The 19,620-nt window shown below is 39.4% G+C and overlaps 1 protein-coding gene across 1 annotated transcript in view; it reads right to left on the reverse strand.

Annotated features, from left to right (window-relative positions):
- Positions 1-19,335, reverse strand: part of LOC131264478 (uncharacterized) — a 41,913-nt gene extending 22,578 nt beyond the window's left edge. Inside the window, exon 1 of the mRNA XM_058266777.1 lies at positions 19,328-19,335. Within this exon, the coding sequence (XP_058122760.1) occupies positions 19,328-19,335 (8 nt within the window). The remainder of the gene's footprint in view (positions 1-19,327) is intronic.
- Between the last annotated feature and the right edge of the window lie 285 nt (positions 19,336-19,620).

Raw genomic sequence — 19,620 nt, forward strand, 5'->3', positions numbered from 1 at the left:
CCCGAGTCAGGCTCGGTCAAAACTGTGAAGGGGTTAATAACGTTTAGCATACATTTAGTTCGGTCTCGTGTATTCAGTTAAACGTCAAAAGTTCACTAACGGTTGCCGGTTGTTTAGAGGAAAGTGTCCGTTGGTTTTACTTGCGCTCGAAAACAGTGTAAAATCATGGAATCCGTAGACGAAATGTTCATCCATCACTGTTTACGCGGAGCACAGTTGGTCCACTCTGTTTCGCCGACTGGTTTCGTATTGCCTGTCTCTATTTCGCACATCTGCCACTTTCTACATGCGTGAGGCAACGTTCAGAGAGCGATTGGCGGGGCGACCACGAAACGGTACGCTTTATCATGCTACAGCTTTCATGGTTATTCCGAACTTTTCCTACGTAACACTTGCCCTCAATACAGAAGTCAACGTATCCTTTGCCGGGTGATTCCATTGGCTTCCCACAGGGTATCCAATTAGCTTTTTTATGTATTTGGTAAAACATTCTTCGCTCGTATCTACTTAATTTCAATGATTAAAAATTATATTCATTTTAAGGAACAACTTTTAATAAAATATGTTAGATATCTATAAGGTTTCGATTAATTAATCTTACAAATTGTATTATTCGATGTATAACAATGTTTAAGATATTCCTACAAGTTTGCGATTTTCGTACATTATTATTAAATTTTCTTTTTCCTTTTCTTTACAGGTAGGTTGATCAAGATGCTAACAGTTTGAGGATCGCTGAATAGGTATGTCAAGTTCAGTCTGTACAAAATGGTTCCAGTCTGTACAAAATGGTTGGTAGCGCCGGTTAGAAAAATCGGCCCATGAGCGCCGGGGCTCACAACCTCGACGGCGTGGGTTCGAATCCCAACCGAGACCGGACCCTCCCCTATACGAGAGGACTGACTATCCACGTACACATAGGGTAAAAAGTCTCGTAAGCCCTTTACGGGTAGGCATGACCAAGAGGTCGTTACGCCAAGAAGAAGAAGAAGAAAATGGTTCCGTATCTGAGAATATTATTGAGTTAATTTTAAATTCAAGATCGCTGGTACAACACACGCGAACTTGTACAGAACCGTTTTAAACAGAAACATGCTCGGAATATGCAGTGGCATTATTAGGGAGGACTGACAGAAGCTGGAAGTTAAACGGTAGAAAAGTGAGAGTAATGTGCCGAAAAGAAAGCTGGTTACGTTTCAGTTGATGGGTCTCGAGTACGCTTTCCCAGAAAAGGGTTAACGACCTCAACGCCATTCGATTGATGGTCATCTAGGTGATGTCATGGCTATAAGACGCTGTAAAAAGAGTAGATAAACTGAGTCGAATTTTTCTTGGTTCTAAGATGTTTCAATCGATTACTGGTTTTTTTCTTTAACATTGGAATCCGTTTTGCTTGTCAAACAGCGTTAGTCTTTAAACGGTAATACGCATGTTTCTTTTGCTTCTATGTTTGTTTGCCAAATGCTTCGAATTAGCTGTATCCATCCGGTCAGTTATCGTACACCTAACCACCTGGATAACCGGTAGAGAAGCGACATACCAAGTGTGTTTCATTGAGTGTATGATCAACGTTGCGGGCCATCGTATGATCTTGCACTAAATAACCATGCTTCGGTAGCGTAGCTACCAGTAAACGTTGTATGTCCGTTACATAACGCATATCATTCATACCACTCGATGTCTTCTTAAGTGGTGGTGTCGTGACACTAACACTAGCACGGCGTTTGACGAATGCATCGCATCCAGATTGGTGTTTGTATGCAACGTCTGTAGCGTTTGGTGGTCCTGAATTTCCCTTGCAACGACCCACGGAGACTTTAACTACGAACGAAGAAAGAAACCTTCATTTTGCATATTAGAGTTCTTTTCGTTCCCATTTTCAGTCACGAAGAATATGTAGTTAGAATTTTTAGAAAAACTACTGACTATTCAATGAGTTGTTAATGTTGCCGAAAATGAAGAAATATACAAATTCTAACTGATTTAATGCTAAGTCAATATTTTCGCTTGTAATATCCTCAATCTCTGCCAAAGCCCGTAGGAACCCGAGACAGTTATTTTTCTAAATAAATACTACTGTGTAAAGTAATGCTGGTATTTTATAAAGGGGTTAAAGGCAAAGATTTCCATACATTTGGTATCTTTACTCGTTGCCAAGGTTTGGTTTTGTTTTCTTCCGAAGTCTTTAAAATCAAATGATTTTTTTCATGGCTTCTGTTATCATAACCATCGTGTGATGTATCACTTGAATTTTTTTAGAACCTTCCACTGATCGGTCAGCGTGCAAGAGAACATTTCCACAATTTCCTCAACCTCAGTAGATGGATTTTCTTCATAAAATCATATGGTCACCAAACCTTCCGTTGCTGATGCAATAGTTGTTGCTTTTTTTTTCTCAAAGATAAACCGTGGTAGCAGTAGATAGATTCTTAGAGAGACGTGTGCAGCTGTGGTTCACGGCCGTTTCGCTACCACGACACGGTATTCATCACAGATGGTAGTGAATGTACGGAGTCGCAGCTGTGTGTGGCGTGGAGCTAGTTAAATGCGAGGTTGCACACCTTAGTGAGCGCACAGTGGTGAGCAAAGGTCTTCAAGTTTAATGGCATTTGGCAAGAGGGTAAAATTTCGTAACAGACTCGTAGATATGGTCCCTGCATAGCCCACGAAGTACCATGCGTCTCCATGGACGTCCACCCTTTCCACTGGGTTAGAAGTTAGAAGATTGAGCAGGAGGAGTGCATGGTGCGCGAAGCAGTTAACCCTTGCGGGCACAGCTTTATTTTCAAACATTGTACAGGACTTGTAAAGAATGGAATTTTAATTATTTTGTGATGTCTTTCATGTTTAATGCACGTTTCTTGTTTCCTTGCATTCAGTCTGCATTTTAATTTTGTTAAATATTTTTTTATAAATATCAATGGAGTAAATGAAATAAATCTCCGAAAAATAGGTGGCATATGAGAAACTTTTCACGTACTGCTGGGTCTTTTAGAAAGTTTTTGAAGAGTTTCGGTAACTCCAACGGCGATCCTTTTGAAATAATATACACATAAGAACTACTCCCCGCATTGCTAGCCAAAATAACAATTAAATTTTGTTATGACACACGTTTATGAAACAGTCTTCTTCTTCATCTTGGCGTAACGACCTCTTGGTCATGCCTGCCCGTTTAAGGGCTTACGAGACTTGTTTCCCTGTTGTACCTGGATAGTCAGTCCTCTCGTACAGGGGAGGGTCCCGGTCTCGGTTGGGATTCGAACCCGCGCCGTCGAGGTGGTTATAAAACAGTCCATAAAACTGGTTTTTGCTATTCTTAGCCATAAGCTGTGAATCTTAATTGGTTGAGGTGGTTTGTGTAATGTTTTCTCATTTAAATTTTTAGTCAACGTTACATTTTTTTTGTATCAATGCAACCAACTTTGTATCAAAACATTTTATTCAAAGGTACGAAAAACGGATACAATTCGTTACTTACCAACTGTAAATGTCTATTCTCTGAAAGTCGGGACATAAAACAGAAACAAAATCGATTGTACATTGGAAATGCGTTTGTTGTTAGACCGGTGTTGGTTTTCATCCCTTCTATTTAGCACTGTTGCTGTTTAAAATTTTATTGAGTGTTTTAAAATTTTGTTTTATTTTATGTTTTTGTTGCATTTTTTTAGCGTGTGCTTGCACAATATAGGCTTATGCATCATAGGCATGCAATTTACGCTATTGTGTGTGGAAGCAGCGATGGAAATATGCAAGAAGACGGATTACAATCGAAAAGCTCCGTGCTTCGTAATATCTCAAGTTTTCAGTTTACGGCGTTGAACTTGCCGAACCGACGTGACAACAACACACATTGCATTAGTTTATGAAGTTTTCTTTCCGTAAAACATAGGAGGCAGTTGAATGTTGAAACATGGTTCGCTTGAACTCGAAATAACGCTGTCGTAGCGCTATGAGCGCTACGCGAGTGTGTGTAGGTGCACATAGCTAACATAAAAGTATAAATAACGACTCCCCAACAACGTCGCTCCGTACTCGCGCTCGACCAGCAATGGGGTCCGGGTTCAATGGCTGACCTATTTTCCGACGAACGGGAATCGTTGTACAAACGACAGAGCGCCATGTTACTCTGCACTCTCTGTTTCCTTCGTAGCTCCGTCTTCATCTCGCTGTCTCGCGGCTCTCGCGTGTTCGTGGGCCAAGCCGCTCTCGCGAGTCTCGCGAAACGTCTGGTTGTTTTCGATTTTTCTTCTTTTTTTATGTTGTTCGCTCTCCTCATTCAAGCGTCTGCCGTTGCGTGCCGTTCCCTGCCCCTTTTCTTTCCGTTTTATCATTGCCTGTCGATTGCATTGGGACCTACGACGCCCCTCTAGCACAGACGCGCTGTTCTACTCATCGCTGCGGGTTCTGTGCGATTCAGTAGAAGCCAAAGTGAGAGTGCGCTTCTTAAAGAAACCTGTTTTTCCCTTTCCTGTTCAGCGAGTATGCTTCAAAACGGGAACATAGCGTGTAGGTGTATGCATGTTTCGGTCATTTTACACTGTGAACCGCACGCTTTCTTAAAATAGTGCCGACTTCCTCCTGCGTTTTTGATTGGCGGACAACGCATTGCTTGGCATCGTTGAACTATTTTGAAATGATGCGAAAAATACCTTAAAATCCCTTAGGCCACCTTGAGTGCTAATCAAATAACTGTTAAATGTTGCCTTTGATCACTAGGGAAATTAGCGGGAAAAGCACACAAAATGAAGTAATAGAAGATGTACATTGGCGTGTCTAATACATTCTATGTGAGTTTCACATCTTATTCTAGAATAAGATTCAACTGAGAATATAGGATAATGCTAATCATGCCTAAAATCATGTAAGAATTCTCTACGACAGTTTAAGCCATAACAAGTGTTATATTGCAAGCATATATTGCAGTCAAACAGACATTCATCAAGTACCTCAATATGTAACTCAAAGAATACTGGAATGAATTGGATAAACCCTACATTCTGGTTGTGGAAATACAAATGAAAACATCCTCATATGTAGGGCGAAACGCACTACTGTATGTGTTAGGCGAAACGATCATGTTTTCTTTACTTATTTAGTATGACACTGCTCCAGCTAAATGAACTGAAGGTTGTACATATTCTGGATCCATAACACACAAATGATTCATTATCGATGTCGAATTCCCGCACTTTGTTAAATTACACGAGGTAAAAGTGCTCTCTAAAATAATTGTTTTGACAATAATCTAAGATTTTTGCTGTGGCTTTATTATGTTTTGGGAGTAGAAGAGGAGTTGAAGAATCGGACTAAGAGGATTTGAATTATTTTTCTGGAATGGATTGCAAGATATGTTTCTACTTAACAGGTCCATATTATTTGAAAGTTTTCTGCTTAAAAGGTCTAATTAATGATTGGTCTAAAAAGGTCTAATTAATGAATAACTAATTAATGATTGAGTTGATGTGATTATCCTTCCTTATGTAAACGCGAGTGACATTGTGGTCTAAAGCAGAACATGAGGTTACATCTTTCGAAAGTAATTAATTTATCCAACCTGCATCGTTAAATTGGATTCTGGTTGGTAAATTAATCGTTTTAACTGCAAATTAAGCTTTTAAGAAGCTTCAGCATGAATTACACTACATTTCCTTACAGTACATTATGGTTTTAAACAGAATGTTTATAAATAATTTCGTCAATATTACGTTTAAGTTTTCTCAATTTGTAGTAATTACGTAAACAGAAAGTGCTCTATCGACTAAGCAATGCGTTACAAGTACAATCGACTTCTAGTGGTTGGCAGTGGAACTGTGTTTCCCACAGAACAAAATTAATGGTAATATAAATACTTTTATATTACGAACAATTGATTGTTTAACGTTTTTCTGTCAATTCCTATGTTAACATTGCAACAACACAATTCCTAGATCATTTTTGAAAGAATTGTGAAATGCTTTGGTAGTGTTCGCAGTTCCGGACAGAACTATAGCAAGATATTCACCATGTTCAATCCATTCGAAGATTAAATTTGGTAAAAAACTTTCGGAACAGCGCAATTAGAAGCTGCGAAAAAGGAGCGGGAATGTACGATTCATCGGTCGAGCAATACGTGCCCTTTGAAAGCTTTTTAAAGTTGAGAGTGGTTAATATTTTTTTTTACGAAGTTGTCCGCAGCTTTGCCCCGAAAAAGAGAAAGTAGCTGAATGCCCGGCTAATGCACGATCGGTAAGAGAAACGAAACGGATCACGGGGCGTTGTCGGAAACACACGGGCAGTTTTCATGACGGTCTTGCCGGACTTGGCTTTGGCCATGATCGTGGGGTTCAAGTCGATGCAAGCAACTAAACTCTAAAACCCATACTACAAGAAGGGTTGCGTGTGTGTGGCTCTGTGTAGGATTTTTTTAACATTACCGTTGCTTTCCATGCTTTCGTTACGCAAAATTTTCAATATTACGTTTGGATGTTCTCTTCCGCTGCTCGACGAACGAGTTGAGGTACTGCAAAAACGAAAAAAAGGTAAAATGACCGACCCTATTGGAGGGTATTGGCCTTTCCCCGTTTTATGTTTGGCATAACACGATGAATCGAAAGTACGCTAACGAGTGTGTAGGTGAAGTTGGACGAAATACTCAGTCATTCGTGCACTTTCTCTTTTTCGGGTGAGTTTAGTTAAACCTTTCACACCATTGATAGTTTTTTTTTTGACATGTTCCATAGCTTGGGTTCGCTGCATGGTTGTTGTTACTTTGAGTTTCTTCAAAGTAAGTGCGTGTAGATTTCGTAGATGCACTGCGTCAAAGTCGAATTCCTTATTTCTTTCGTAGTCGAAGCTCTTGCTTGTTTCGTTTGTATGTTAAAACTTCTAGAAACTACAGCAGAAGTACGGTACAACATACTGCACAGCAGTGCTGTTTGTATCACTAAACTTTATCTCAAAAACAAGTGGTGTTGTCTCAAAGGTGTACCATGTTTTGAAATAGATCGTCATCTTTTGTCTCGCATCGCATCTGAGTATGTCTCTAATTCATCAGTTTCTGTCACTGTCCGAAAACATTACAATAAAAAAGTGTTAGTGTGGCTTTCGTATATAAATACGCTGTAACAATAATAAACATCAATTACTTCATACTTTAAAAGCAACTCGTGTCATGCATTAACATATATTTTTGGTCTACTTTTCGAGTACAGTTTTGTCTATCCCATTTCGAAATCTGCACAGAACATATTTTTATATCTGGTAAACATTTGTTTGTTTATAATCGCTGCCATAAATATGCTGTATTTTCTCAATAGTTGCTCAGTATCAAACATTTCATTTGACTCATTTTATTTTAGCTTTAGGAAAACTTTAGGAAACTTTTAGTACAAAAAATTATCTTCATGTTTACATTTATTTGAATTAACCATATTTTTAAATAGGGACAACATTAAAATCAGTACGAAAGCAACACAAGCCAAAAGTTGTTGAATTAGAGACAAACGGATGCATTAGAGACAAAAGTTGATGTGCTAGTACAGTCATGGGTGAGTTATTGACAGATAGTGGCAACGATAATAGCGATTATAGCGCAGTATGCATAGCCGTTGCAAACCCAATGCCTCAATATTTCATACTTCAAATTTTGACATTCATCTTTTCTACCGATCCAGCGCATCGAACGAACAGACCCGTGTAACCAACCGGAAGAAGGAAAAAGCTCATTTTGCAGGGAGAAAGCCACAAGCAATACCAATTCGAACTACACATGACTTTGTCCTCTCTTTACACCGATAAAACGATCCCTGTCCTTTCCTGTTTTCTTCGAATGACCGGAGCGCGTCATCACCCTATCGTGGTCATGGTTATGCGATTACGCCGCAAGGAGCTGGGATTCGCCAAGCTGCTGCTAGTGGACGAAAAATGACAATCTGACTAAAATGGCGGTCGCCAACTACACCGTGTTCCCCCTTTTCTGTTCCTTATGGCTGATGGTGGACGCTCGAAACGATAGTAAAAGTGGAATAACCGGTTTCTCCAGCTACACTCGCGCACACACACAAATACTCTATCTCTCTCACACACGCACGCACAACATATACGGTTGGATGGAAAGGGATTGTTTTTTCACCGTTGCGCTAAGATTGTCGGTTCCGCTATCCAGCGGTATTCGTTGTATATTGCGTCGCTTCGGCAGCATAATGTTGTTGGGTTTAATATGAACGCAGCGATTGCGAACCCCGAATTTCATGGCCGACAATGAAAAGTCAATGGCGACGTGAAAGTAAAGTTCGTTTAGCGTGTAGAAGGAAATGGAAAGCAAACTGCCTGTTTTGTAGATGGCCAGAAATACACATTCGATGCTTTCCACAACACAGTTGTGCACTGTAAACTAAAAGTTCGTAAGCTGTGCAGAAAATTGGAGACAAACGTATCCAAGAAATCCAAGAATCGACATTTAGATCCTAGCTTCACTCAGCGCTGTGATGTTAACCCCGCCATTGCTGCAAGGGTTTGTAGCTTCATTGAACTTTCACGCAATTGTTACAGACACTTGAGTTTTCCCAAAATGTATGGTGATTTAACTTACTCAAACTGCTTCATTTGTTGGGTGATGCACATGCATTCGTCCCGAACAGTCTCCGTGGGTGTTGCCGATGAGGTTCGAGCGGCGTCGTTCAATTGGAGGAAACAAACCTAAAGTATGCAGGTGGTTGCAGAAGGCGGAGGAACATGATGAAAGGCGTCGGACGAGCGACGAGAAAGAGAGTGATGTAACACAGCTCGCGCCTGGTTCGCGAGCGCACGGAAAGCGACGTCCGAACGTTTCGTTTCATTTCATTAAGGTGTTATTGAACCGACCTCAATTCTCAACACCCTATCTCAAAACTACTACAATAAAAATGCTAGTGCACGTTGGACGACTACTACTACTGATAGTTTTCTCTAGGGGGCACGAACACAAGCACTAACACAACTGGCCAAACGCTGTGTGTTAGTACGGTACCTATACGTGTGTAAGTATGGTGCCTCGACGCTGTCGTTCGCATCTAGGCACATACTTTAGGGCAGCGTAGGACGAGGGAGACGGTGAAAAAGCTTTGGTACTTGATTCTTGGGACAGTGTAAGTGCTGGTGTGATACTTAGTGTGATGGCAACTTAGTCGACTCGCTTTTACCATGGTGGTTGGGTGTGCAGTTAAGCTTAAGTTGACAAAACCATCATAGACCGTCCACATTATGGGAGGGTGCGGTTGTAGTGCTCTCGCCTAGCAAAATCGTAGACGCAAGAGGAATGATACACACCACGAGGCGCAAAAGTGCAATGAATTGTTACGAAGCGCACTGTTTGAGTGGTGAATGCCACGTTGCCATTGATGAACTTGTCTGGCGAAAATGTTGACGATCACACAACATAAAACTATTTATGTTATACTTTTTCATACCCTTTTCAGACATCCACTGGACCTTAATTTAAAGCTGAGTGCAGACTGATGATTGTTCACTGGTTGTAAATGCTATAAAGAAGTAGCTATAATTAAGTTCAGCTGGAGTTTTTATTATTTAATATTAACATTAAACATCATTGAAGAAAGAGTACCTTCCTTCATCACGTCACCCTACAACATGAACGAGTCAATGTCAATTATCAATGATTGAGCAAAACATGCATGAAAAGTTGAAAATAGAAGTGGATGGTTCAAATTCCAGGGATGGTTTTCTGATGGGCACTATAAAACCTATGTTCTAGGTAATAAAATTGTGAGTAGGATTGGGATTTTCAATAAATAAACCGACTATATCCTTGACTTCCTAATGCGGAGACTTCAATTTCTCCCTGGCCTAAATGAGACCCTTAAGATCCTTAAGAACAAAAAGAGGTTTTTGCTTTGCTAAAGAGCTCATTTCGTTGGCCTCCCATGACAGTATTTTGTTTTTATTTTTCCTTGAACTCGATATTTAGTCCCATTCGAAAGGGTCGCAACAAGAAATGTCAAAATGGCAAATTATAACTACTCTTGATTGCTTTTATTTTGCACAGATTTCTATTTTTGTTCTTTTCTACGAACCATGCGATAACGGGACGTGGATTGAATTCAAAATGTCTGTACATTTTCTCACCCACTATGAAACATATCTTGTTTGCGTAGTTTCCAAAAAAAAAACAAACTTTGAATTAATTTCATGGATATTGTAATTCGTTTCGATGTTTCCAGTGCAAATATAGGAAATACATTAAACTAGACATTGAAACTTCCGCCTGTTTTAACGTTGTTCGTCTCACCTGTCCACATTAGCTTTCTGGTTCCGCTTTGGTGCATGTACCTGGAAGTGAAAGTTGAAGATTGTTATCTCTTCCAGTCCCCCCGCGCTGTTCATGTGAATGTGTCAGCTTCGCAAGCCGAGCTCGATGTTTTTTTCGCCACTCTCACTTAACATTTAAATATTTCCTCGTTGTTACCTTTTGTTTCTGTTTTTAAGGTTGCTCTTTTCTTTTTATAGTTTGGAATTATCCACTATTCACAAAAAGATATTCAAGCAAAGTGTTATCTTTTAGGTTCAGCTCCTAAGCAGTATATAAGTTCAATTTGTTTAGACATACGTTTGTTTAAATTTTAAGATTAAACTCATTTGTTTTGTTTAAAATATTCTTTTCCCTCATGATATGTTGTATTGGAGTCCCTACACAGCGCAAATAAGGGTGTTATTTTATGTTTAATGTTTTTAACCAGCAAACCGTGACTTTTAAGCCTAACCAACGCATCGTCACCGTTACGCTGTGTCAATGACCTGAGACGCCACAACCTTAGTGGTCCTTCTTGCCATTGAAGTGTTTTGTTATATAAAGCTGAGAGCTAGGAAGTATCTTCGTAACGCCCCAGCGATTTGGTGGGGAACAGTTTTGGCTTTCCATCCTGCTCTTTCCACCGACGCCGCGAACCCATCGTTGCAAGCAATCTGAAAATTCACTGAAAAACTTGCATCGCTTGACCTGGCGCTGCAAATCACGCACACTAGGAGAGCTCATGGCTCAGTGAATAAACTGGTAAGCCCGTTGTTTACTTGTTTGGCTGCTGTAGGAGGGAGTTTGCTCACGTTTCTGGTAAAGTGAAAGTGCAAGATGTTTAGCATATTCGATGTCGCCTAAAAAAACAAAAATACACACATAGCACACGTTGCGCCTTCTCTTTTGAATTTTTATAATCATGAAGTGACCGCCGATGATTTATCAAAGTGAGCACCTGTCATTGTTGTTATTCAATCCAACCAAAGGCCAGACATGTTTGAAAGTTCTTGTTTGTAATTTGGGGAATATGTAATCAATGTGTATCGCAAAAGAATATTTGTTTTATATGTCGCTCAAAAGTCATGACAGACGCCATTACAAAATGGGGAAAAATAATGAGCTAAATGAGGATTGTTTTCTTAAAATTTTACCTTATTTGCAACGTAAGAGAGCTGTATGTGCACTTTTCTGTTTCAAATTTGCGGACACATTTCGTAGACTGATTTTGTTTTCTTTTCCGACGTTTCTTAAAATGCTTGATGTGGTTCAAAACGTTCTAGTGAAAATTTTTAATGTTTCAATAAGCTATTGCAAGGTTCGTTCACATTATTGCAAATGTAGCTTTCTTTTTTAGCCGACCCTGCCAATGAATTCGTTTCATGTAAGCCGTCTCAAAAGTGTTGCATGAATTCCTGCTCCACCGTTTCCGCAATCTCGAGCAAACTGTGTGTGTCTGTGTTGTTGCTGTTGCCGTTACTCTTACTGTTATTGTTGCTGCTTCTGAATAAAAGCGTGCGGTTACAATTGTCGTTTTTTTCCCACCCCTGTGGAGGCGCATGATCATCATCACGAAGTGCCCTGAGAAAAGCGCGACATTTCACTACCGCCACCGCCATCGTTAGAGGTTATATAGTAAGGAAAAGTTCATTGAACTGGGTTGATTTCACTTTTTTGTTTGTTTCGTTTATGCCCCCCCCCCCCCTCCCCATCTCTCCACGCGTCCAAACGTGGCGGGCCTATTCGGTATAAACACTAGGAATCGTGCTCACTACTCGCTGGTTACCTGGTTTGGGTGCGAAATGTACTTTGAGTTTCGTCATATTTAGCTCTCGCATTGGTGTGTTTATATTGTTCGTTGTAGCTCAAATTATGGAAGCTCATCTGCTGCCGATGTTTGCTTTGCATTATTTCGATGAGTTCGATCTTTTAATGTACTACTTTCTACCTTTGTAAATTGTTTCGTATGGAATTGAGTAACATTGCATTCTACCAGGTTTTTAACTCTTCCCAGGGGGGGCCCAACATCTAGGGTAGCTTATTGTAAAACCAGAAAAGCTCGCAAGCAAACTGCACTGAAAATAAGCAGGCGAGGCTGTTGTTTGTAGAATTCCACTACACGAACGTTGCCACGGTGTCGACCTCATGCTAGGTCTTTGACCTAAAGTACGAAACTAGGTTAGTCAGAGCATCGCTGCGATTCTCCCGCTACCGTGTGCCGATGCCGATGGTGGTTCGCTTTGCCAGTGTTGCTACGAAATCGTATTAATTGCAAAGCCGTCTCGTCGAGTCGTCCGAAGCGACGTCGTGTTGTTTGACGGGCATCGCGATTTAAATACTATTTTTTTAGTAAAGAAACGAATCCAAGGGTGTGGTTTGGTGCTCTTCGCCACTTCGTATAGCAACTTTTTCAATGATAATAGTTTCAAAGTAAAGCAATGTTTTGTTAACTATATCCAAAACGTTTGTTTTAGGGAGTTTGCTTAAAATAAACAATGTTGTAGGTATGATGTTTTTTTAATTTAATGTTTTTGTTCTTATGGTATGGCAAAAGTTAAATTATTTCACAAGATTGGCAAGTTAAAGATTAATAATCAAACATTTATTTTTGTTGTGTCGAAATTTTATGATGAAGCAGAACATTATTTTTGATGTTGGCGACAGGTGAATATTGTTGTACAATAAAATCTCTATATCTATAAAAATATATGTTTGTTTGTTCGTGATGCTAAAACTCAAAATCGGCAGGACCAATCTTGATGACGTCTTCGTGTGATTTGTTCCTTTTTACCCAAAAATTCAGTAAAAACGGCTTTTTTCCATATTAAAATATTAAATTTACCTCCCTAACGAAAACTACAAAACGGCTGGACTAATCCCAACGAAGTCTTCTGATGGTTTATTCCTTTTGGTCCAATTAAGGTTTTAGAAAAATAAAAAGTTTGAAAATTTCCAAGGTACAGTATCTTGATGACGTCTTCGTATGATTTGTTCCTTTTTACCCAAGAAAAAGCCGGAAAATTCAAAAAGTTGTAAAAACGGCTTTTTCCTTTTAAAAAAAAGTACGAAGTCTTCAGGTGGTTGCTTTCGTTTGACTCAATGATGGATTTATAAGAATGAATGTTTTTAAAAACTTCCAAGCAAAAGAAAGAAAACCAGAAAACATAAATAAAGCTTTTTCCATGCGAAAAATCATATAAAATCCAATGTGTGTTAGTTTTTGACGCTAATACTCATAATCGGCTGAGCCAATCTTGAAGATGTCTTGGGATGATGTTCCTTTTTAACCAAGGAAGAGTTGGGGAATGGGAAATTCCCTAAGGAAAATCCAGAAAATGGGAAAAATTGTAAAAACCTTCCTAAATTGTTCCTTTTGGGACAAACAAAATTTAGGGAAAACGAAAAATTCGAAAATTACAAATGAAAATCAGAATTATCGAGTTAGATCTGTACTGGATCGTGAATTGTAACGTGAGTGTTCCTGCACTAGGACACCTAGCAATTAGAAATGAACAAATTCCCCCACCTATTTTGCAATACACTTCATTGAAAATTGAACTCATTACAAATTTTTATCTGAAATTTGGCGCATAGTATCGAAACTACGATTGGTTGAGTGCACGTGCAATTTTAGCTGCCTTTAAAAATGCCATTGCCCCATTGCACTCATATAAATTGTTTGATCGTGTTGTAAGTCGATGAAGACGAAGTCAAGAATCGTTTAGCAGAATTTTATAACATTTATTAGCGTTATAGCGTTATAACAACATATTAACGAGTTATTAATATTGGACGAGGCGAAGTTCGTTGGGTAAGCTTGTACAATTATAAATGAATGAAAGTACCAAAGATATGCAACGTGTAAGCTAATAATTTTGGAATAGACAAATCAGCCATGAACTTGGTTTAATTAGTTTGCTGTCAAAAACCAACTAACCTGCTTATTAGGGAAGGCTAATGATAAGTCTGGCTATTACAGCATTGCATTTATGAAATATGGTAGAATACTTTACCTACAAACCGCGTAAAACTGCTTTAATAAAAGTGAAACTTTGCTGAACGGTTGTTGTTACTTAATTTTCAGCATGATCGATGAACATATCCGTGTTATGATAATTTTATCAAGATGTTTTAGAACATTTGTAAACATCGGATACTGAACAATAGTTAGCAAGGATTAGAAAAATGCGGAAATCAATAAATATACTAACACCAATGGGCTTTATATACAACTTGGCAAGGAATTGGATTTATATACCTTGAATATACCACCTTATATATAATATAATATATATACCACCTTATATATATACCACCTTATATATAAATATTTTATATTTATATTGGAATTGTAAGTTGCTCACAATTTGAAGTGTAGTACTTTTAAAGGCAATGTCGTATAACAATAAAAAGATAGATATCTTCTAGGTAAATTATTATTTCTAGATAATAAAAAATGCCAATAAGATGCAATTGAGGCATTCTTTATCAAATTCAACATACATAAAAGAGTAGTACAAGATGTGTAGTAAAAACAAATGCCGGAATAGAGTTAGAGAAAGGGTAAGAGAATGATACCTAACCAACCGATCCGTCGGATCGTTAGGTATAGTTATGTAATATCTCAACTGTTATGCTGGGGATAAAGTCTCGATCAAGTCATGTTAACAGAGGAGGGAGGGAAAAAATATGTTTGCTTGTAGATGAGTCGCAAAAGCATTTTATCACTATTGAACAAATGGTGGGGTGTGCCGCATGATACACACTTGAATACTTTAACTCTGGTTAAGTTTAGAGGCCTCGAAGTTGTTCCAGCCGAAGTAGTCGCTAGATGAAGGCTTCATGATCCTATATTCAAATGTGCTTAATTATATTTAGCACGAAGGATAGTAAACAGAGGTGAATCAGTCGAAGTTAACACACATTACGCACAATATTCACAATATTACTAGCCCATCCTTTTTCGTTTCGGCGCATACTATATTTCACAGCGTTACTTTCGTTTCTGTATTTTTAATTTTTTATTTCCATTGCTAAGGTGCAGGATTTCTGTAAAGCTGCGGATAGACGAATACAATATTAAAAATCAAATAAAATTTGACATTTCTACCTAAAATGACAGTCATTGCAATATTGCTATCCGTATTTCATTGCAATGTTGCAAAGATCCAAACGGGGTGGTTAAGCATCGGAATATTGCATTCACTGTCATTTTTGGTAGAAATGTCAAATTTTATTTCATTGCAGTGAAATATTGCATCCGTCTATCCGCAGCTTAAGCTGTTAAAGCTAAAATGTACGTACCCTTCCAAAGCGAACGGAATACCATAGCATAGGGGAAACACATGCAAAACTTTGACTATAACAACGTGCTACAACCATATGTGTATGTGTTTGAACTTGCGTTGCCTGCATTGGAGGAGGTTTTTTGAGAAAGTCAAGTTTAATCTTCCTCGAAACTCTCCAAACGTGCCTTCCTTGCTCATGCAATCGCGGCAACACAAAAGGATTACAGCGAACGCATTCAAATTAGTCTTTTATTGAATAATATTATTTTCATGTTTAGATAAAGAAAGTTGTCATTTAAATTTTTAAAATTTAAAAAATGTTAGAAGTTGGGATAGTGTTATAATCGTATTTTTTTTTTTTTTTTCAAAACAAAGCACTTAACATTTGACTTCTGAACTCTTCATTTCATAGAGGTGTTCTTGTCTGCAGCACGTGCAAGGAATGAGTAATTTATAAAACTACCTTCGAAAAAGCCACGGGTTATGATTTTTTTGTAGCAGTAACAGCATGAATGAAAAGTGAAACTTTTTACGACATCCAACCGCGGACAAAAGGCCAGGTTATGCCTTCCGAAAAGAAAGGCTTTCTCTTCTCGGCAAATCTCAGCCACTGGTACAGAGGTAGCTAAAAGAACTGGCCGCGCAAATATCATGATCGAAGTGCGATGCACATTAATGTAAGAGGGAAAAGAAAAGAGAGGTTTTCCGCGGAGAAGAGGTGGTAAACGCTCGGTAACGGATTGTGTCCATGAGCGAAAAGGAAAGTGTGGTGCGACCGCTAAGCGGCGGCTCCCCGCTTCAGGAAAGCTCCAGAGAGCTGCTTGGCCATGGTTATATGAACGGAAAGCAGGAAAAGGGATCTATCCCTGCCCTCGAGCGAAACTGAGCAACCCGGGCGAGGAAGCACTAGGAAGTAAAAATACGAATAGCAGAAGTTGGCAGTTGAGGAAGTTGAAAGTGAAGTCAACGATCAGTTACGTAAAGCATGGTTTCAACTTTTCGCTTTTCTGCTTCGGCCAGACATTGCCCCTCGCTAGGCACGGTTTTCCTTACGCTTTGCTTTCTTCAGCTCAGTCCAAATTATTCCATCTTCGCTTAAGCTACATTTTCTTAGCACGTTTAAGCTACACTTAAGTTACTAGACTTAACTTTCTTCGCAGAAAGATTAACAATTAACACACTCGCAAAGGTATGGAATTTAAATGCAACCTGCTTATACTTAGAGGGATTTTATTTTGTTTAATAAAGCTTTAATTGTAAATGTCTCACGTTGACATTTCACTGTGTTATTTTATACTTTTTAGAGAACAGCAATCTGTAAACAGAGAGTATAACTAAAAATTCAATTCAAAAGGAGGAAAAACTATGTTGTTTTAATCTCGTTCATAACTAGACAACGTATGCGTATGATGCTAAAAAGGCGCTACTTTAACGCTATTTTCAAGCATACTTATGTGAAATAATTGATCATTTATTTAACATAAGTATGCGTGAAATGAAAATGGTGGAAGTGAAAATAGTGTTGAAGTAGCAAAAATGTCAATGTTAAGATGCGTGAAAAAAATGTTTTGAATAAAAAAAACTGTATTTTACGTTAAAACTAACGAAAGGAATGTTGGAACTGTACGGTACGGAAGCTTCATGAGAAAGAACTTAACTTTCTGATTTTGTTCCGCAAACTACAACTCTGCTCGACGGAAGCAAGATTTGGTAACATAATCAGATTCACGACCGGAGTTGATGTGTATGGATACCCGTTTGTTGTTGAACGGAGAAATGTCAACTACGACAATCGCTCAAGCAGGTTGTAACCTCGTAACACCTGGTCCTGGAAAAGTCCCCGTCACGAACGCGGAAGAGATCAATGTTTTTCCTATGCAATCGTCTAGAGACATTCAATCTCGTATCTTGCCTCTAGACCACAGTTTTGTACGGTTCGCATAAGAAATGCACAACGAGACATACAACCAGAGGGAAATGGATGTATGTGAGCCAGGCTAGGAAGGCGCGGAAACCTGAATTTCCTTTTTTCCTATATCCTACACTTTCTTTCGCACTCGGTTCATCTCTGCGCGCGACAATCTCGTTTAGCGAGTTACGTAACGTGACCAGGAAATCGAGCTTAGTTTTTCTCATATTTTTACTTCAAATTGTTGTTGCACTAAATTTGTGAACCGTAAATGGTTTGTTATACAACGCTTATCTATGCTCCAATATTGTTTGCTTAATATCGAAGGTAACCTTCTGTAACTATTAGTAACTTTAACCTATAGTTTATTTAAAGTTCGGCTTGGTGCCACGAAAGCAGAATTTTCGCTCACCTTTTCCTACAGAGCGTTCACCTTCGAAAGCTGTACACGTTACCGTTTACTCATCCACACTTTCTCTCGAGTTGGCACACCTTCTCCATCCTTCAAGAGGAAGTCGCTCCAGTCAGCTCTGTTGGAAATGAGGTATCTCCGGGTTGATTATTTCGATTCCCTTTTGATCTCGATTTTCGTTTCCTCATTACACCGAGAGGTGGGGTGGGCCGAGCTTTGGCGGGGGAGGCAAGCTTAACCTCAACCGCGAGAGCCATCCGCGTTGTGGTGCGATCAAGCTGAAGATCTCTTCCGTGTCCATTGATTTTGTTTCATTTTTCTCTTCCCACGACCACGCTCTAGTGCAATTGTATCTCCATCTCAGGTACGGTAATTTCTTTCTTTTTCCTTTTTCCCAGTTGATCATTACGACAACTGGAAGCCTTTTCTGGGCAACAACCCGCCATTCCCAAGAGCGACCATTTTCACTACCTTTTCCGCGGTCGGTTTTCCTTTCTTTTCATGGCTTTTTCAACGGTAATTGTAAGAGTAAACGCCACGTAGCGTTAGACGCAATTGAAGAGCATTATGTAAACCGATCATCGGTTCCCCTGTTCGTTGCACTGTTAGTTATTTGTGGTTGCCTAACACTGAGCAGCTGTTTGAAGATTTCAGATGAGCTGTTCTGGAATAGGTTTGACGATAAATTCATTCTATTTCATCTGATCAATAAGTTGAAGTCAAGCTGACAGTTTAGCTTTAAACTGGTTTTGTTTCTTTTCTCTATAACAATATCGTGTTGCTTATTAGGAACACACATCGAAAAAATTGTTGATGTTTGTAATAATAAGCCCCTGTTGGGTTTTACCAATTGATAGAGAAGTTCATTTAAAAAAATGGACGTAAGCAATGCTAGAAAATGGGCACAACGGCTATTTATGCACGTTGATATTGTTTTTATTTTGCTGCTTTCCTGCAAAACGGGGCCCTTTAGACTGTAGGTGTTTGCCAATTGCTTTTATGTATTGTAAAAATAAACCGGCGACCCTAAAACGAAGTGGAAGCAGTGAAGGCAGCTGCGAGGGTTATATTAACAAACAACATTGTTCCTGCTAAAGACGGTCAAGTGGGTCACACAGTGGTGGTTTTCCGTGCGGTGAAGTGAAACTGTTTGGTTAGAAAATACGTAAACCATGTTAAAAGTTCTCAATGTAGATGGCAGATACAAAAGGCTTCAACGCCCCACTTCAGAATACTTTTTTCATACATATAGGTTAGGCAGGTGATGGATTATCTCTACTTCTAGGCATTAAGATAAATTGACTGTTCCAAAAAGCGTCCGTCGGAACTCTGCGAGTTCTTAACAGCTAAGCCATGGTGCACTTGATTTTGAGACACACATTTCTTGTGGCTGGCGAATTGTTTGCACTTGTCATCGCTTTTGTTGCGCGCCCCGACTGGAAAGTTAAACTTACTTCCTCATTTTACTCGCGGTTTCTCTCACTTCCGGCTTCCGCACCGGGTGGAAAGGGGCTCGCTCGACGATGGTGGGTGACGCGCTAGCCGGCGCTGGTAGCCATTTAAAAGGGAAAAATAAAAATAGCGGTACGACCCAACTATGCCCCACCATCCGCCCTCCGTCGCCGTACGCACTCCGAACACTGAATCCGTTACCCTATCGGTCCGTGCGCTCTCACCACTCTCACTTTCTCGCTAGCTGCGCTGTTTCACTCTCAGCGCCGAAGCTTGGTGGGATCCCTTTCGCTGG

The sequence above is a fragment of the Anopheles coustani genome, chromosome 2 (genome assembly GCF_943734705.1).
Source record: "Anopheles coustani chromosome 2, idAnoCousDA_361_x.2, whole genome shotgun sequence".
Classification (NCBI taxonomy): Eukaryota; Metazoa; Arthropoda; class Insecta; order Diptera; family Culicidae; genus Anopheles; species Anopheles coustani.